At 53.1% G+C, this 16,026-nt stretch overlaps 8 protein-coding genes across 8 annotated transcripts in view; 5 read left to right on the top strand and 3 right to left on the bottom strand.

Annotated features, from left to right (window-relative positions):
• The window catches only part of N657DRAFT_637074 (uncharacterized protein), a gene marked incomplete at both ends in the record, with an annotated part of 770 nt that extends 83 nt beyond the window's left edge, over window positions 1-687 (top strand). Inside the window, 2 exons of the mRNA XM_062791484.1 lie at window positions 73-380; window positions 410-687. Coding sequence (XP_062643495.1) covers window positions 73-380; window positions 410-687 — 586 coding nt within the window. The remainder of the gene's footprint in view (window positions 1-72; window positions 381-409) is intronic.
• Window positions 688-965: 278 nt separating this feature from the next.
• On the bottom strand, window positions 966-2,918 carry N657DRAFT_693505 (uncharacterized protein; the record flags this gene model as incomplete). The annotated part of the gene is made up of 5 exons (XM_062797226.1): window positions 966-1,194; window positions 1,236-1,265; window positions 2,177-2,360; window positions 2,434-2,467; window positions 2,547-2,918. The coding sequence occupies 5 exons, from the start codon at window positions 2,916-2,918 to the stop codon at window positions 972-974; spliced, it is 843 nt and encodes a 280-aa protein (XP_062643496.1). The 3' UTR covers window positions 966-971.
• A 2,412-nt stretch (window positions 2,919-5,330) lies between these two features.
• N657DRAFT_649874 (uncharacterized protein) lies at window positions 5,331-6,435 on the top strand. Its single transcript, XM_062793817.1, has 2 exons — window positions 5,331-5,949; window positions 6,016-6,435. The coding sequence occupies exons 1-2, from the start codon at window positions 5,637-5,639 to the stop codon at window positions 6,282-6,284; spliced, it is 582 nt and encodes a 193-aa protein (XP_062643497.1). The 5' UTR covers window positions 5,331-5,636; the 3' UTR covers window positions 6,285-6,435.
• Window positions 6,436-8,323: 1,888 nt separating this feature from the next.
• On the bottom strand, window positions 8,324-9,095 carry N657DRAFT_248109 (uncharacterized protein). Its single transcript, XM_062786423.1, has 2 exons — window positions 8,704-9,095; window positions 8,324-8,639 (listed from the first exon to the last, which is right to left on the bottom strand). The coding sequence occupies exons 1-2, from the start codon at window positions 8,994-8,996 to the stop codon at window positions 8,405-8,407; spliced, it is 528 nt and encodes a 175-aa protein (XP_062643498.1). The 5' UTR covers window positions 8,997-9,095; the 3' UTR covers window positions 8,324-8,404.
• A 27-nt stretch (window positions 9,096-9,122) lies between these two features.
• Window positions 9,123-9,613, top strand: N657DRAFT_684200 (uncharacterized protein; the record flags this gene model as incomplete). Its single annotated transcript, XM_062796651.1, has 2 exons — window positions 9,123-9,294; window positions 9,351-9,613. 2 exons carry the CDS (start codon window positions 9,123-9,125, stop codon window positions 9,611-9,613), a joined length of 435 nt encoding a protein of 144 aa, XP_062643499.1.
• Window positions 9,530-12,783, top strand: N657DRAFT_248054 (uncharacterized protein). Its single transcript, XM_062786422.1, has 4 exons — window positions 9,530-10,132; window positions 10,187-10,216; window positions 10,274-10,778; window positions 10,839-12,783. The coding sequence occupies exons 1-4, from the start codon at window positions 9,615-9,617 to the stop codon at window positions 12,414-12,416; spliced, it is 2,631 nt and encodes an 876-aa protein (XP_062643500.1). The 5' UTR covers window positions 9,530-9,614; the 3' UTR covers window positions 12,417-12,783.
• A 2,115-nt stretch (window positions 12,784-14,898) lies between these two features.
• On the bottom strand, window positions 14,899-15,840 carry N657DRAFT_674697 (uncharacterized protein; the record flags this gene model as incomplete). Its single annotated transcript, XM_062795769.1, has 4 exons — window positions 15,624-15,840; window positions 15,150-15,563; window positions 15,052-15,120; window positions 14,899-14,968 (listed from the first exon to the last, which is right to left on the bottom strand). Exons 2-4 carry the CDS (start codon window positions 15,347-15,349, stop codon window positions 14,899-14,901), a joined length of 339 nt encoding a protein of 112 aa, XP_062643501.1. The 5' UTR covers window positions 15,350-15,563; window positions 15,624-15,840.
• Window positions 15,214-15,840, top strand: N657DRAFT_649878 (uncharacterized protein). Its single transcript, XM_062793818.1, has 2 exons — window positions 15,214-15,563; window positions 15,624-15,840. Exon 2 carries the CDS (start codon window positions 15,624-15,626, stop codon window positions 15,813-15,815), a length of 192 nt encoding a protein of 63 aa, XP_062643502.1. The 5' UTR covers window positions 15,214-15,563; the 3' UTR covers window positions 15,816-15,840.
• Window positions 15,841-16,026: the final 186 nt, after the last annotated feature.

Consider the following 16,026-nt stretch of genomic DNA (forward strand, 5'->3'; position numbering starts at 1 on the left):
GGGGAGTAAGCAGCCTTTCCTCTTTCGTCTCTTTTTTTCCTCATGCATCTGTTCCTGAAACGTTCCTAGCAGCACTTTTAGTCCGTTGGTGAAACCAACTGCGTCTGAAAAACACAAGAAGCACGAGGCGGCGACTGAGATGCTCTGGCAGTCGTTTGATGCGACGGAGCGTACGGCATGCCTGAGGGCTAGCGCCGTAGAGGGCGTCGTGCTGAGACACCCAACGGATGTCTCGCTGGGCGAAGTCTATAAGTTCATCCCCGAGTGCAACCCGCGCGACATCGCAGACTCGGAACTCGACTTCCTCCTCAACCTCAAGTGGAACCGCGCGAACACGTCCCTTTTCCAACAATACTGCGAGGGTGACCGCGGCGGGCCGGGTAATCACGAGCTTATCGCCGAGATGGAGCACACCAGGGGCTCCGCCGTATTCAGACATTCGACAAGTGCTTCGCGCTGTTTCTGGACGAGAATCAATACGGCCAGCCCTTCAGAATGCGTGATGACATGAACGAGGTGACTGCACCTCTGATGCCGGCCGTCCCCGCCGGCCTTTGCGTCCCCCAGTCAAGGGGAGAACTCATCCTGCTGGGACAATTCTATCCGACGCAGTGTCTCGTCATTCTCATCGACGACATCCTGGACGAATCATCCCGAACCAGGGCCAACAAGGGGATCTTTAAGTAAAGATGGTACAGAACCTGCTGTTCTGGTTGCCGAATTTGGCATGGTAGTAGACTGGTTGTACGAATGGCTTGAAGACGCGCCTCGCTCTTGTCGCTCTCTCGACCTAACCAACGCCTGCTGCAAGTATCAGCGCAGTTCTCCAGAACCAGAGCAGGGACCGTACATCCTCGCATACTGAACCGCCTAAACTGTGGCAGACGAATATAATTGGTCGTTCATTCTGCTTCCGTCAGCGCGGCTGACCATCCGCAGGTCATATAGGCTCCCACCGTGTCGTCCCTCTCTCAGTACGTCGCAAGCGACAACAGCAAATTCCACGCGTGGTTTCCAATCCGGTTCTGCGACACCACTCCTCGCCAGTCCGCCGCATATGCATCGTACCCGAACGTAAGGACACGCGCAGTAGGAAGCTCGGATGGGAGGAGGGCCCTGGGCCAGGCCTCGGAGGTATCGTGCGCGGTCCATGTCTTTTCACGGTCGCCATTCAAGTCGTGGACAAAGACGATGCTAGCCGGGGATCATTAGTAGTTGTGTTACTGTGTACGTACTCGACGGTGGCGTGTGCCGCGCTGGTGCTTCTGAAGGCAAATGAGTGAGGTGAGCAAGAAAGATCACCTTGGTTCCAGACGCCACGAGACGCCCTTATTGTTGAAAAGACGGTCGAGTCCCGGTTGGATCTGCCCGACGACATCAAAGCACTCTTAACAGAGACGCTTTCCCATCTGGCGCAGGGAAGCGCCATATGAACAGAAATGACCGTCGAACTAATCGAAGCCGGCGAAATCAATACGTTTGATGCTATGCGAGATTTTCTTGAAAAGCTACCACACCCCAGACAACTGTCAGAGCTCTATCTAAGCGTCTTCTCGCGCCACACCAAAGACGAGCCCGAAAACCAGAAACTTGCCGCTACAGGCTTGGAAATGCTAGCCGTTGCCTAAAAACCGCTAAGCGTGATGGAACTGGGTGGGGCTGTGGCCTTAGGAGCGGCCAGACGGTGGTCAGCTCGGTGGATGCACTCGCCAAGCTGGTGGATTACCTGGAGTCATCAAGCTGATCCGGCCCTTCGCTGCTCGTATCGACATCGTGGACAAGACGAATCGCCAGGTCAAACTTGTCCACCAGTCGGTCAAGGAGTTTATCATCAAGGAATGGGCCGCAACACCAGCTGCGACAGACGAGGCTCGGCTTCTGCAACGCACCGAGTGTCTGGACGCAGGCATCTTAGACATGTGCATCAGATATCTTTTGATGCATGAGATCGGTAATTTTGATCTGTTTTCGGAGGAGACTCTCACAATTGAAGAGCTACCCCAGGATGCCGACCTGTTCGACGACGATGGCAAGCAAAACGACTATGACCCTCAGACATTTATTAGCTGCGAGACATCAGAGGGGTCTACGCTTCTAGTATTCCGTCGATGACAGTGTGACAAACTCTGTCTTTTACAGTCGCCACCGCTGGCCGCGGGCTCAGCAGCCAACAGACATCTTCATGCCTTTAGAGCGATCTGCCAACCCGTCGGCGTCTCCTACGCCTCTAACAACAGCGGCTTGGGCGTGACAATGATGGATTGCCTTCATCATGTCCTCGTATACCTTCATCTCGGGCATGCGTTCCGACTCGGAATCAAACTCCATATTCGCAATATCCAACGCGGCCAGTTCTTCATCTATATGTTATATTCGTTAGCCAACACTCAGAGAAAGATGGAATCCAACCACCACGACAGTCGTGCCACTCACCGCCGAACATGGAACGGAACCCGTCGAGGAGGGTCTTGTCGTGAGGGTCGGCGCGGCTGCAAAAATAGCAGCATTACGGCGAGAGGGCCCCCCCAGCGGCTGCCGAATCAAACCTGGGCTACGGCGATGGCTCGTCGAACTGCCTCCTTGTCGGCAGGTATGGATGCGCCCTTGATTTCCTTTCGGATGTCGAGGACTGGCAACGCCCAACGCTCCCACCGGTCTTTGTCGTCTAGTCTGGGGCACAGCGCGAAGAGGCCAGCGTCGATGAGTTGCTGCATTGATGCCTGATGGCACTGCCCGCTGACATCGAGCCTCCCTTGCGAGAGATACTCTCCAAAGTACTTTCCCGACAATCTCCGTCGACGTACTTGCCGTAGTTCTCCCGAGTAGAGATAGAATGTTTCAATCGCTTCCATGTCTTTGATGAAGGCGCCTTTGGGGAACATGCGCGTATCAATGACGAGGACGTGTGTTTGTGACATGCTGGGCCTATCACGGTCCGTTATATGTCGGTACAGCCCCATATTGAAGCACTAACAGTAGCAAACTGGATCAAGAGACCCGATTCGACAGATGTGCTCCACGCTTCCATTCGAGCTGACTACCCAGCAGGTCAGCCGCCTCCTTGGGCGGGAGCTGGAATAAATCTTGCGTGCTCTCCCTGAAGTTGTATGCCACTGAAGCGACTTCTGTAGTCGTAGTGATCCCTCCAGTGCGCGGGACATGCAGGCGGAAAATGTAGGTTGGGATCTTGTTGAACGCCCGCTCGCGTGGGCACCGCTGTTTCGAGCCTTGCATACAGATGCTTTCGATGTCCAGGTTCTCAGTTTATATCACAAGCATCACTTTTTCCATGAGGAGACGATCCCTCAGTCGCTGGCTCACCAGATACGGGTAGGTGTCTTGGACTTGTGGACACCAGACTGCGTGCGCGAGAAGGCCGCTGGTGAAAAGCGAGATATTTGCTGTCACGCGATATTTACAGCTAACTAGATAACTAAATAAGGGAGGGCATTTGGCATCTGCACACTGGATCGTGCTTGTTCAGGGACCATTCATAACTCTCAAGCATCAAGTCAACCGCAGAGTGACGTTCGAGAGGGGCGTAGCAAAGGGCGTTGAGGGCTTCTCTACAGAATTGTTATGGTGAATAGGGGCAAGAATCAAGAAAACAATCAGTATCTAGCAATCATTCTGTTGAGAGCAACAAGATGCAAGTGAACAGAGTGCATTGCTTGCGTAGAGAGAGAGGAAAGGAGGCAGCCTCCCTGGGCGGGATGCCCTTCTAATAGACCGAACGGAGCTCCCTGCCACTATGACCCGTGAGATCTGACCCCATCCTTCATTTCAGCACATTCGTCTAGGGGACAATCGTCCACTCTCCTCAGGTCCAGTTCGCAAAGAACTGTATATCTATGCGAGCTGCGACCACATTCGTCGATGACGAAAGCTAGAGGATGACGGACTTATCTAAAATGGAGCCCCAGAAACGATAGCTCGTCAGCGCTAGTTGAACCTTCTAATCAAAACGTGGAGGGCTTTACCGCGCAGTTCACTTGGCAGGTAAGGCAAACTCCAGGAAGGTCATATTCGCGCTCGCAGTTGTAGACTTGACAACCACAGATTAGCGGCTCGTATGCACCGTGCTTGGCCCCCTTCGTCTTTGCGTTGTTTTGGGTACTGTGTTAACTTTTGCTTTGTTTATCTGCCCGGAGGGCTGGGGTGGCGAAGACTCAGTTTGCTTGCTGCGAGTAATGCGGGAGTCTTTTGATGCTTGGTGGTGAATACTGGAATCTTCGATGATAGCAAGTCTCCCTATGACTCTAGGCAACGAAGTGCTAGAAGTCGTAGAATTGCTGTTCAAGTATGTCGGGGATGAGCAAAATGAGAGGTGTACAGCATTGGGTTGCTGGTTGAGGTTCTTTGTCAAAATATCAAACTGCTACTATCTACCGCTTGCTCATTCAGCACTGGAAGAGATTCAGATTGTTGAAAATAACAAGAGCAAGTTGTTTGTTCATCATTGTCACCTTGACTGTCGCCGGTCAAATGGAAAACATAAAGGCATTGATCGGCATAGTGAGAAACAACCCAGATGCCGCACAGTGCCTACCTGATCCTCAATATCTGTCTTTTCTCTTTCAGGTTCCTAACTTAGCCTCTTTCTATCTTTATTTTTATCTTCTTTTATCTTATACCCCAGACTCCCACTCCTCGTCCTACTCCCACCCTCCTATGTCTTGTAAAACGCCTGCCATGTGCCACGCCAAAAAAACAAATCAGGGGTGGTTTGTTCTCACCGACCCAGGTACCTGAGGCCTATCTGAATCTCCGTAGCAGCTGAAATGGCGAAATCCGGATGACCACGTGCAACGCAACGCATTGCTGAACGAGGTATCTCAGGTCCACTCTCGCCGACTTTTAGAAGCATTAATAGGCCACCACGCGAATTCACACGAGTTGCTTTAATGTGAGTGTTGTTGTTCTAAGACTTTTAAATCACTTACCCAGAAATGGTACTCGTCAGGGCGCCGGGGCCATTTGGCGGCCAGCCGCGATTGCCGCTTTCGAAGCTTCGGACTACCTAAGTACTGAGTGAATAGTAAAAAGCGGTGGACGATGGTGACATTGGTGGAGAACGCATACTCGTAAACGTCCCTGGGCATTCGCACCACGTTACTATGTGAGGAACCTGAGTCCAGGTCTTGGATCGTATTATCCAGAGCGCGTACTCGGTTATCCACGTATTATGTCACCGGAATGCTTCGCTGGTCCCGAGGTGTTGGAGCTGGCGTGACACGCGGCGACCCCAGAGTACGGAGCCGGCAAATACGAGTCCAAGTGGGTCTCGGTTAAATCCTCCGCCAATCTTATCTCAACATCGCACTGTACCCCGAACATGACTGCTGCTTCTCGTATCTCGTTGCTGGGCAGTGCACGGGTAAACCGCAGATCCCCTTTGCCACTCGCTGGAATGTTGATATCAAGATCCAGAGAACGGCGCCAGACGCCATTGATATAAAGATGCATAACTCGAAGGACTGAGCCGTTCTCACTCTCCAGTCTTCACCAGCAAACAGTCATCCGACAATCCATCAATCTCCCTCATCTCGAGCTCAAAACACCATTTCCACGCCCTTCAACCACTGCGGCATTATATCTACCTCACTCTTACACCTCAAACCTCACACTAAATCAAAATGCAGCTCACCACCGTTCTCCTCTCTGCCCTCGCCGCTGTGGCCTCGGCTGCCCCTACTGGCGGCTCGTGCCCGGCTCCGACTCGCAAGTTTGGCATCATGTCTCTTCGGTCCGCGTCTCCCATCCACTTTGCCAAAGTCGGCGCCTCTCAGAACAAGCTCGCCTTGAACCTTCCCAACAACAAGCTTGACGCGCAATGCGCCGACGGAAACGCCAGGCCCGACGCCATCTTTGAAATCAAGGATGGTGAGCTGTACCTCTACGGCGAAGGGGACAAGGTGCAGCAGATCCTCGTCGACCGCTCCGGCATGGGTAAGGACCCCAAAACGATATCGTTACATTACCGATGCCATTTACTGACCCGATCAACCCCTCTAGGCCAGGGCAACTTGCAGTACTTCAACAAGGGTGCGACCGCCCCGGGCGGCAACCTGGAGCTGAAGGGCTGGGCCGTCGACGCCAACGACAACCTCACCTTCAACAACAACGCCCTCCTGGCCTGCCCCAGCACCTCCGACAGCTCCTGGTACGTCTGGGTCAACGTCGGCATCGAGAAGCCCGCCAACCAGGAGGGCTGCGTCGGCTTCACCGCCCGCACCGTCACCAACGCCAACCCGGTCAAGTGCACCTACAGCACTGTCGCTTGAGCAACTGGACGGGCGGTCTTGAGGCTTTTCGTTTGTTCGGCCGGGACAAAGTCAAGGGTGAGATGGAAGGGGGTCGTTTGTACCTAGGATGTTGATTGACGGTTGCGGGTGAAAGAAGGAGGTTTGGGCATTAAACAAGGCGCATTGATGATCACCTATCCGGGAGCATAGACGAGTAGATACTGCCATACTTGGAATCATACACTATTAATGATCAGAGGAGAGAAGACGCGGTTCCCAAATGCTCCATAGTTCTCTGCTGGTTCCGGATCGGACAAAATCCATTATCATTCCGATTTGGCGGCACTTGTCCCTAGGTGGCAAGAACGAGTGAACGTTGGTTGCTTGATGGTTGGACTGCAAATGTCTGCGCCATTGGACTGCGGCTCGAATTAAGGCCAGAAGTATGCAATGGTGAAAGAATTGCAATGGTGAAAGGAAGGATCATACTATCCTTTCAACAACAAATTTCCTCTAACGTGTTTTATCAGCGAATGCACCATATCAGCGAGTGCACCACTGGTAAGGGCTGCATATATATTTGGGTGCAGCACTAACAACGGGAATTGGGGAATAAGCTGTTAGTACTTCGACTAAGTGTCTGTGCAGCGCTTACCAGTGGTGCACTCGCTGATATGGTGCACTCGCTGATAAAACACGTTACCACTCAAGATGCCATCTACTTCAAAAGAAGGCCAGATAATTTGGCTTTCCAAGCTCTTAAAAATAACAAGAATCTCAGCGTACGAACTGCAGCAAGGATTCACAGGGCCTCCCGTAAGACGCTAGGACGCCGACGCGCCTGCAAGCCTGCACGATGCAACACCACGCCCAAATCGAACAAGCTTAACGTACGGATCCGTATATTATCAGCGAGTTCTGTTGGAACGTGAACCCTGATTCAGGGGGTGCCAAGACGGACCCACATGTGGCTGGTGATAGACACCCTGGAGGCTGTCTGGAACATCGGACAGTTGAGAACAGGACACAGAACACAATCAACATCAGGAACAACCAAAAAAAATTGACATCCTCGTGACACTCTGCGACCACTGACCATTTTCCCTTCGTTTGCCTCGTAGCGGTTTCGACAAGTTCTCTATATCAGCGAGTAAGGCACGGTAACAGATTTGTTGGGGCAGAAGTGCAAAAAAGCCCACAAATATTGTTAGCTGTCACGTGGTCGACCTTAAAATTTTCTATCGGTTTGCGTTTAGGTCCAGCAAAATCTGTTACTGTGCCTCACTCACTGATACACCTCACTCGCTGATAATATACGTTACTCAGTTAGAAGAGGAAGCTATTATTCAATACATCATCGAGCTATGTGCGCGAGCTTTTCGTCCAGAATTGCGTAGTGTGGAAGATATGACCAACCAACTGCTACGCGAACGCGGCGCGGCTCCTACTAGTAAACTCTGGGCCTATAACTTCGTCAAACGCCAGCCACTGTTGTAACGGTCCCAGGAGTATATTGTAACTAAGCTGGTGACGACTCTACGAGTTTGCCTCGAATGGAGAGAGAAGAAGAAAAGAGAGAACTAGATGACAGGAAGAGAGGGCAGCTCTTATATGCTCCGGAACACACAGACACTGCCTGCTTCAGGATGACGTTATCATGATACCACGGCCGAGGGTTGCCGAGGCCATCATGGGCTCAGCCCATCACACTGTAACGGTCCCAGGAGTATATTGCAACTAGCTGGTGACGACTCTACGAGTTTGTCTCGAATGGAGAGAGAAGAAAAAGAGTGAAAGGCTATGCAAGATATTTGCCGTCTTATACCACCACATCCTTGGCCTGTGCGCCGATTCGAACAAGATAGAAGTCCACCGAATCTCGAGTCTTGGCCGAGAGTTTGCCAAGGCCTTTACGGGCTCAGCCCGTTACAGCCACAGCTTCGTACGCGTTTTAGGAGTAGATACGACCACCAGAGGTCCAAGTGCGAAGATCCATAGGTTATTAGCAAGTGGCTTACGCTTATATGGAACACCGAGGCCAAATATGTTATCGTGGATGACGATGTCTATAACTTCGACGAAACTGGGTTCATAATGGCCATTATCTTCGCGGGCATAGTAGTTACGACCTCGGACGGCCTTAGGAACGCAAAACTAGCCTAGCCCGGCAACCGCGAATGGGCGATGGTGATCCTGGAAGTCAATACCCTTGGCTGGGCCATCCCTGCGTTCATCATCTTAGCCGCGCAGTACCACCTCGCCAACTGATTTACCGAGTGCAACCTCCCGGCCGACTGGCGCATCGCAACCACCGAGAACGGCCTTCCGCCATGCGACCTATTGTTAGTCAAATCGTGACAACCAACGAATTCTCGAGTCTGTGAGGTCACGTAGCTAGTGCTAAAATTAGCTCGTTTTAAAATACACTGTCCTGCGTTAGGAGAATAGGAGGACCTACCCCACTGGATCGTTGTACCCAAGCCCCCTTTTGAAATCCCGCACGTACACGTGTAGAGCAGTGGATCGCGATCTGACGGACCGAGCCGCACGTTCCCTTCCCGCGGCGGAATGCGACAATTCTTCAGCCGGCGGCCGAAAGCCGTAGCAACAGACCCGGCAGCAGAGCACGACCGGCCGGAAGAATCGGTTGTGGGGGCTCCGTCTTGAGTGGCATGCCACGCGCCATACTAGAAGCATCTCTCCCCGTGATTCGGAAGGACTTCCCAATTTCGTCCCACTTTCGCCCCACATAACCGGCCCCTGAACTTCCTACCTTTGGCTGCACCCATGCAGCCTTCTGAGACGTGTCAGGGGGGTTCAAGTGCCGCGCATGCCTGTATGTCGTCCAGCACGTGAAGCGCATCCAGCGTCAGGAACATGCTCGGTAAGTCGCACGGCTGGCAGAACCCGCTGAAGGGCGGCAGGCGGCCGGCCGGTTCGCCGTCCCACGATGAGCAGCTCCTGTGGATTAAGGGCGTGCAGTGCCAGCGTCTTTTCCTATCACAGGCCGCCAGCGGCTGGTTCAAGATCCTCCGGGAGGACCAAAACGGTGCGCGACTTCCTCCCGAAGTTGACCATGCAGACGCGGTCGTTGCAGGGGTACAGGAAGGCCGGCGGAGCTGACAATAAGAAGCAACCACTACTCCCCGCCGCCAATTCGGAGACCCAAGGCCCCCCTCGACACGGTCCGGGGCCGTAGGCTGCTGCCACTCGTCAGGTTAGAGACCCCGACTCACCGGGACCCCGTTGGCGGCCGCGAGCGACCGCGTCCTGCTTCTAGTAGGGACCAGCGCGGCAGATCCGACAGCCTGCTTGGCAATCCCCTCACCGTGCAGATGTGCCAAGCCGTAGGCGCCCAGGCGCATTGAGATGGGGTTAGCGCATCAGTTTCAGCTGGTCAGCCTTGTTTCATCTTCATATCAAAGGAGGGGCTCCCCATTCTTGATGTTTCCCTGTACCCGTATGTTTCTTCAGTGGATTCCACGGACGAGACACCTTGAAGTCAACATGTCCGAAATTACAAAGTTCGATCTATGGCGGAATGGCATCTTAATCGACCAGAATCAAGCCCAGAAAGGAGCGCTCCCTCATCATATAGACGGGCTGCGAAACGCGTTACTCGACTACGGCCGCGACACTCCAGAACACCTGGAGTTCCAGTCAACCGACGACGAGTCTCGCCGTCTCAATGACATTGCCAAAGCCCTCAACGTCTATGAGTCTGAGCGTGCTTCCTTTAATTTCCGTCTGACTCAACTGAAGGACATGAAGCGGAAGGCCGAAAAACTCGACGAGGACGGGGACTGCAACTGGGAACCGTTTTTCTTGAAATACTTCTTCGATACTTTGCTCTACCAGACGGGTAAAGCGGACGAGGAATCAGACTCGTGAGTTCAGTCACACAACGGCTTAGTATACTCGATGCTGACAGTGGAAACTAGCATCTATTATTACACCCAGTACCTGAAATGGTAAGTAGATGAAGCTGCCCAAGATCGCATATGATTCTTACCAAACCGCTCCCCTAGTAGCACCAGCTTATCTCGGCTCTGGAGCCTCTTCAAACAGGAAGGTTTTCGGCAGGAAGATCGCAGAGCGCTACCCCTGCCAAAGCCAGATTGGGTGTCCTCCTACACTGTCTACAACATCCCCAAAGACAGCATCCAGGAGAACCTGTCGTACGGAAAGCTCCAGCACCTGGCTCAGCACGGGCTAGAGTCCGACGCGTCCTGTGCCTTGGCGTCGGAAAAGAGAGCAACATATCCCGACCGGGATTGGGTTTGCTTTCCATGGCTGATTGTCCAACACGGGAAGCCAGGCGGCACGGAGACCCAATGTCACCATGAGGCGGCCAACGCATCGACGGCGGCCGTCATGATGCTCGAGCGTCTGTGCAAGCCTCTCCCCGCGGGTATCCAGGGAAAGGCAAACGAGCACGTTCCGCCTGTCGTGGCCATTACCACCGTCAAGAAGATGGCAAGAGTATGGATTACGTACTCGTGTAAACCGTCGGTTGACGACGCGGCGAAGTTTGTGAGAGCCCCTTTCTTGGGAAGACCCAGCTATGCATGATGTTTCGCTAAACCTTAGCAGAGAATGATGTGCATCTGGAAAGGAGACATGACGGCCATCCTCGATCTCATCAAATTCTCGGCCATCCTTTGTAATGCTCACAAATGGGCACTGCGTGAACAGCGCCCGCGTATCTCGGGATTCATCGACCTGTGGAAAGCCCGATATCCGATGGGAAGTCGTTCTACAACAAAGCAGGAAGAACCCAAGACTCTGCCCGAGCCTAAAACCGGTACTACTATAGGCACTGGTTCGAAACCCTTACCTGTTGATAATATGAAATCGAGAGAGAGGGACCGTCTCCTGGACCTTCTGGAGGTTTACCAAGGGATTCTGAAGGACGACTGGCAAGAACGACAGAGATTAACGGCCCAAGTGGACGAGATGCGGCAAAGGCTATGGGACCTTACTGAGCGTCGAGGCTCGAGAAATCCATCTTCTCCCCCCTCCCAGCCAGTTCAGCAGACAGGGAGTCCGCAATCGTCTCTCAATGGAAAATCGACCGCGGCGAAGCCAACGCCAACTCCTCCACAACCTCAGTTCTCCACAGCCCTGAATTCTTCTTCCAAGCCAAACCGCCTAGTCCTGCTGCCCAGGAGGAGGCCATTAGCAACTGCAAAGCAAAAAACCAAGTCGCCTCAGGTCTCGTCAGTGCGACCGGAAATCTTTGGGAAAGGCATTCGTGTGCCATGGGCTAGCCACCCAGGGCGAAACATATTAGTCCGCTTGCCCAAGCCTCCACCAATGACATCAAAAACGACGACGGACCGAAATCCCATCTACAAGCTCCCCATGTCAGCATTGACGCAAACCGTGATTCCAGACACGAGATTTCCGGTGGTCGGCGGTCAACCTCACGCGCCGACCAAGCTCGACACACCAAGCAAGCCTGCTACTCCTGGCAACCCTTCTGGAACGGCGCCAGGGCAAGACAAGGAGGAGGCTGTACTGCAGACAGCTTCAATGACGAACACGACTTCCAACCTTCAGAGCGCTGCTGGAGATGCAGATCTGTTCCAGACTGGCTCATCGACCACCAGCATCTTCTCCACCGGTGATAAACCCGCTGTCTCTCAAAACCTGCCCAAGTTCAGCTCTGCCATGCCATTGACGGAGCCACCGTCGAAGGGAGAGCAAATTGCTCCAGCATCCCAAATTCTTCCCAATTCCAGCTCCGCCACGCCTTTACCGAAAGTGGACCAGAGTGCTCCTGTTTCCGAGAACCTACCGAAGTTCAACTTTGCAGGGCCGCTTCCAGAGGTACAACAAGCTGCTCCCAAATTCGACTTTGTCCCGTTGCCAGCGGCGAAGGACAGAACCCTCGGCTTTACTTCTGCACTGTCCCCCAGTCCGCCCACGGAGAAAGACAAGGCTCCCGCTTCATCTTCCATCTTTTTCTCCAGTTCATTCATGGCGAAGGACGACACTCATGGCTCTACCGCTTCCGCACGGTTCTCAATTCCGTCCGTGACAAAGGAGAAGGACAATAAGACAGCGGGTTCCAGTTCCGCCCCGTTTTCGACCTCCGCGAAGTCGAATAGCAAACGCACCTTCCGCACAGGGTTTAAGAAGAGCACAACGTCGCAACCCAGCCGCTAGGATCGGCGGCTCCACCTCTAGGTTGCGCAATCCCCTCTCTTCGGAAGAAGAGGGGGAGGTGGGGGGAAACTTCACCTCGCCAAACACTCAGACAGCCGCGGCTCCCGAGACTACAACCAAACGGGCACCCGAAGAAGTTACAACACATACACGGGCCGAACCTGACCCAAAACCTGCAACCCCCGAACCCGTAACATTACGGTCAGCACCGGGAGCAGAAGCAGAGCGATGCACAACACCAGAACCGATTCAGCAGCCTGGCAACGACGACGAAAAGTATAACGCTGGGGACAAGGAGACCGAGAAAGACGAGGAGGACGAGGAGTGGGAGGTGGCTAGTGACCATGATCACGGATAGCCGAGACCGAAGGAACCGGAGGAAAGGAGCGGCGGCCAGGGAGAAGGGTTACCAGGAGAGTAGACAGTGGGCCTTATTTTGGACCCCGAGGCGCTTAGTCTTACACAGGGAGCGACGGGACTGAGAGTGAAGATCTCTCTCCTAATATTAACACCCGGAACGCGTCTCGTTCCCGCCCCAACCCATCTCTAACCCTGATCACCGGTCCTGCATTCGTCCACTTTGTCCCCACGCGGTACTACCCCTGAGTCGCGCCAGCTTACGGATTTCTAAGAGAAGGCTATTGTTCAATATATTATTGAGCTAGTGCTTCAAACGAGTTTTTCCACCAAGGCTGTGTGGTGTGGAAGATATGGCCAACCAACTACTACGCGCATGCAACGCGCCCCTGTCGGCCAGTTCTGGGGCCATCGGTTTGTTAAACGCCAGCCAGAGCTCCTGGCTGCTGTGGACCAGCTTACCAAGGGTACGATGGCTGTGATACACGAGGTGGCTCTTCTTCGGTCAGAGGTGGCTGCGTTCCGCAAGGCCAACAAGACACTAAAAGCAAGCGCCGGAGAGCTAAGAAACACGTGTGCTAGGAGAATCACTTGCCGTGTAAGACGCAGAAGATCTACTAACCAGAAGGCTCTGGGTGGGGGGTTCTTGGGCTTGTTGCCTAACGTTCTTCGCTGAGTGGCAAGCCTTGTCTCTTCAGGCTGCCCAGGCTTTCTTGGCAATTGTATCCAGTCTACGGATTACGTCGGTTTGATCGAAGCTGGCCAAAGCTACCGTACCTCTGGGCACTGTCGCGGGAACCCAGGTTCTTCATCTTTCCCTGGGAATTTGGAGTCTGGCGCAGCACATCTCTCAGTTTATATGGGCCCATGCCGGTTCCTCTCCATTTCGGTACATCCCATCATTGCGGTTATCGTCTTTCACCACTCAGCCGCGCCGTAATGAAGAATAACTACCGTGTCGTTGTTGTTCTTAATTCGTGGATAATGATCAGTATCATGGCGCTTGTGGTACCGATGGTCAGCGCGGTACGTGCTCGGAAAATATAGCATATGGTCCGTTGTTTCCTTTGTATGCCTGTTTCTTTCGGGCTACTTTTGGTTGGAGTGGTGCGGTATGTCTGGAGGTAGTAAACAGGCAATTCGTGCCATTGTATTGAGCAGGTCATTGGAAAACAGTATGGTAAGGAATTTGTTACGCATACTCGACTGTACGGTCGCGCCGCTCTCTGCGAGAGTTCTTTATCGAGTGGTCGTTGCATTTCTCTGATTCCCTCCCTGCATACCACCCCTTGCCGAGCCGGGCTGGCCGGTTTGTTGTATAAGTAGTTTGCGCACCGAACCCCTTTGGCATCTTCTTCTATCCCCACTCCTCTCCATTTCCTTGTCTCACTCTACAACTGGATCTCAGTAGATCACGAACTGAGCAGTTGCGGGGTGACAGGTCTGTCGCCTTCTGAACATCTAACTCGTCACTTTTCTTATTCAGAGCAGGGAGGGGATTTCCACCCCCGCTGAGGCCAGTTCCAAAACACCCAACATTTCGCTTGACCATCTTCAACCGATGGGTGGGTACAGACAAGTATTGTTACTACCGCCTGCGTTTGACCTTTGGATCTGACGATCTGCATATGGGCTTCTCGTAATTTTGCTACAGTTCTTTACGGTCCGACCTCTGACCACTTTTCCGGACGATTATCTCGGACCGCAGACATTGCCAAGACTCGAGGAATGCCAGCTCGACTGGGTACAGCGTGTAGCAAGGCGCGTGAGCGACAGGCTTCCCAACAACGGTGATGCCGCAGGGCACAATGAGCCACCACCTTCCGGCGGAGGACGGGCAGCTAGACCCGCGGCAGACCCAAATCCTTGGAAGAACGTACAAGCCAACCAACGCGGTGGCCACGCTGCAGGCGCAGACCGCATCTTCTAGAGATCCCCGAGTCTACCAGCAGCCTGGAGTGCATGGCTGTTTCGCCGATAATGTGTAGGCAAGGTGCCCTGCCGCAGTATACAGGTAGTAGTACAACAGAACTCTCTTTATACTACTCTCCTCCATTATCCAAAACCTAAGAATAGCAGTGTTCTAGGTCGCTTATGCGAACACTGTCGCCGCAGTAATTATAGTTCAGTGGGTGCAGCGGCTATCGGAGCGCTGTTGCGTTTCAACCTTGAGGCCCGGGACGGCGCTGCCTGGACTGTAGAATCAAACGCGTAGCTCAGCATTTGCTAGCTCGAGTTCGCTAATGTAATCAGCGTTCGGCAGTGTAGGTGTGCTTACACGTCTCCCATCCGCTTGTGGCGGTACGGCAGGACGGACTCCTTGAATTTTGAAAAGGTTTCTAGACATCTCTCAGAGGTCGAACAAGGTTACCTTACCTTCGTCCATCGCAACCCTTGCTCAACTCAACAGTCTCAGCGAGCAGGTCGCTGTCATGCTCCGCTTCGTACATGCATCCCATGCGTACGCTCGATCTGCCGGTAAGAAAGTTGGCTTCTTGACCGTTGGGCGGCTTCTTCATCATGACCGGCATGGGATCACTGCTGACGATAAACCAAATTGGCGTGAGACTCAGCATGGCCTGTAGCCTAGTCTAATCTCTTGGGTCGTAATCTCCGAGGTAGGCCGCCAAAAACTGCCATCTTGTCCAGCTTTACTGCTGCCGCCATCATCTTTCTCACCATGGGCATGCAGGTTTCTGGCCTTCTAATCCCACCGCGATTCGGTCCTTATCTGGGTTCTCGTCTCTTCATCCCACTTTGCGAAAACCCAGACATCCTGTGGACTCCAATCTTTTCTCTTTGTCAATCCTAATCTTCGTCTCTTGAACTATTGTTCTTAGAGAAACTAACATGTCTTGTGCCAAGTTCATTGGAATTGCTCTCATCATGGCCGAGTGCTGCAACAACTTGGGAGTCGGAAAGACATGCACGATTGTCGCAGCCGAGATCCCAGAGACCAAAAATATCACGTACATCCAGCTGGATTTTTTGTTCCAGAGAAACACACCAACGAGGCAAACGGGAGTCGTCGGCAAGCGGTGACGATCAAATCGCAGTTTGATCTGTAATCCGGGAGAGATTGTGGCGCGGAGCCGGACATACATTTGTCGGTAACGTGTTTGATAAGCGAGCGCCGCGGATAAGCGAGCGCCGCACTTTTCTACGCGACGCGTTATATCTACACTCAACACCAATTTTCTCATCAACCCAACATGCCTCCTACTTTAAAGGAAGCCAGGGTAATCTTGGCTAT

The sequence above is a fragment of the Parathielavia appendiculata genome, assembly GCF_033297405.1.
Source record: "Parathielavia appendiculata strain CBS 731.68 unplaced genomic scaffold N657scaffold_23, whole genome shotgun sequence".
NCBI classification, from domain to species: Eukaryota; Fungi; Ascomycota; class Sordariomycetes; order Sordariales; family Chaetomiaceae; genus Parathielavia; species Parathielavia appendiculata.

What these genes read in the sequence shown, in the direction of transcription:
- N657DRAFT_248054 (XM_062786422.1), top strand. Translation starts at nt 9,615, where the DNA reads ATGGGGTTAGCGCATCAGTTTCAGCTGGTCAGCCTTGTTTCATCTTCA. An exon ending in TACACCCAGTACCTGAAATG is followed by an intron (nt 10,217 to 10,273) that starts GTAAGTAGATGA and finishes CCGCTCCCCTAG; the next exon opens with TAGCACCAGCTTATCTCGGC. An exon ending in TTGACGACGCGGCGAAGTTT is followed by an intron (nt 10,779 to 10,838) that starts GTGAGAGCCCCT and finishes AAACCTTAGCAG; the next exon opens with AGAATGATGTGCATCTGGAA.
- N657DRAFT_649874 (XM_062793817.1), top strand. Translation starts at nt 5,637, where the DNA reads ATGCAGCTCACCACCGTTCTCCTCTCTGCCCTCGCCGCTGTGGCCTCG. An exon ending in CGTCGACCGCTCCGGCATGG is followed by an intron (nt 5,950 to 6,015) that starts GTAAGGACCCCA and finishes CAACCCCTCTAG; the next exon opens with GCCAGGGCAACTTGCAGTAC.
- N657DRAFT_248109 (XM_062786423.1), bottom strand. Translation starts at nt 8,996, where the DNA reads ATGTGGGGCGAAAGTGGGACGAAATTGGGAAGTCCTTCCGAATCACGG. An exon ending in GGGTACAACGATCCAGTGGG is followed by an intron (nt 8,640 to 8,703) that starts GTAGGTCCTCCT and finishes TTTTAGCACTAG; the next exon opens with CTACGTGACCTCACAGACTC.
- N657DRAFT_649878 (XM_062793818.1), top strand. Translation starts at nt 15,624, where the DNA reads ATGTCTTGTGCCAAGTTCATTGGAATTGCTCTCATCATGGCCGAGTGC.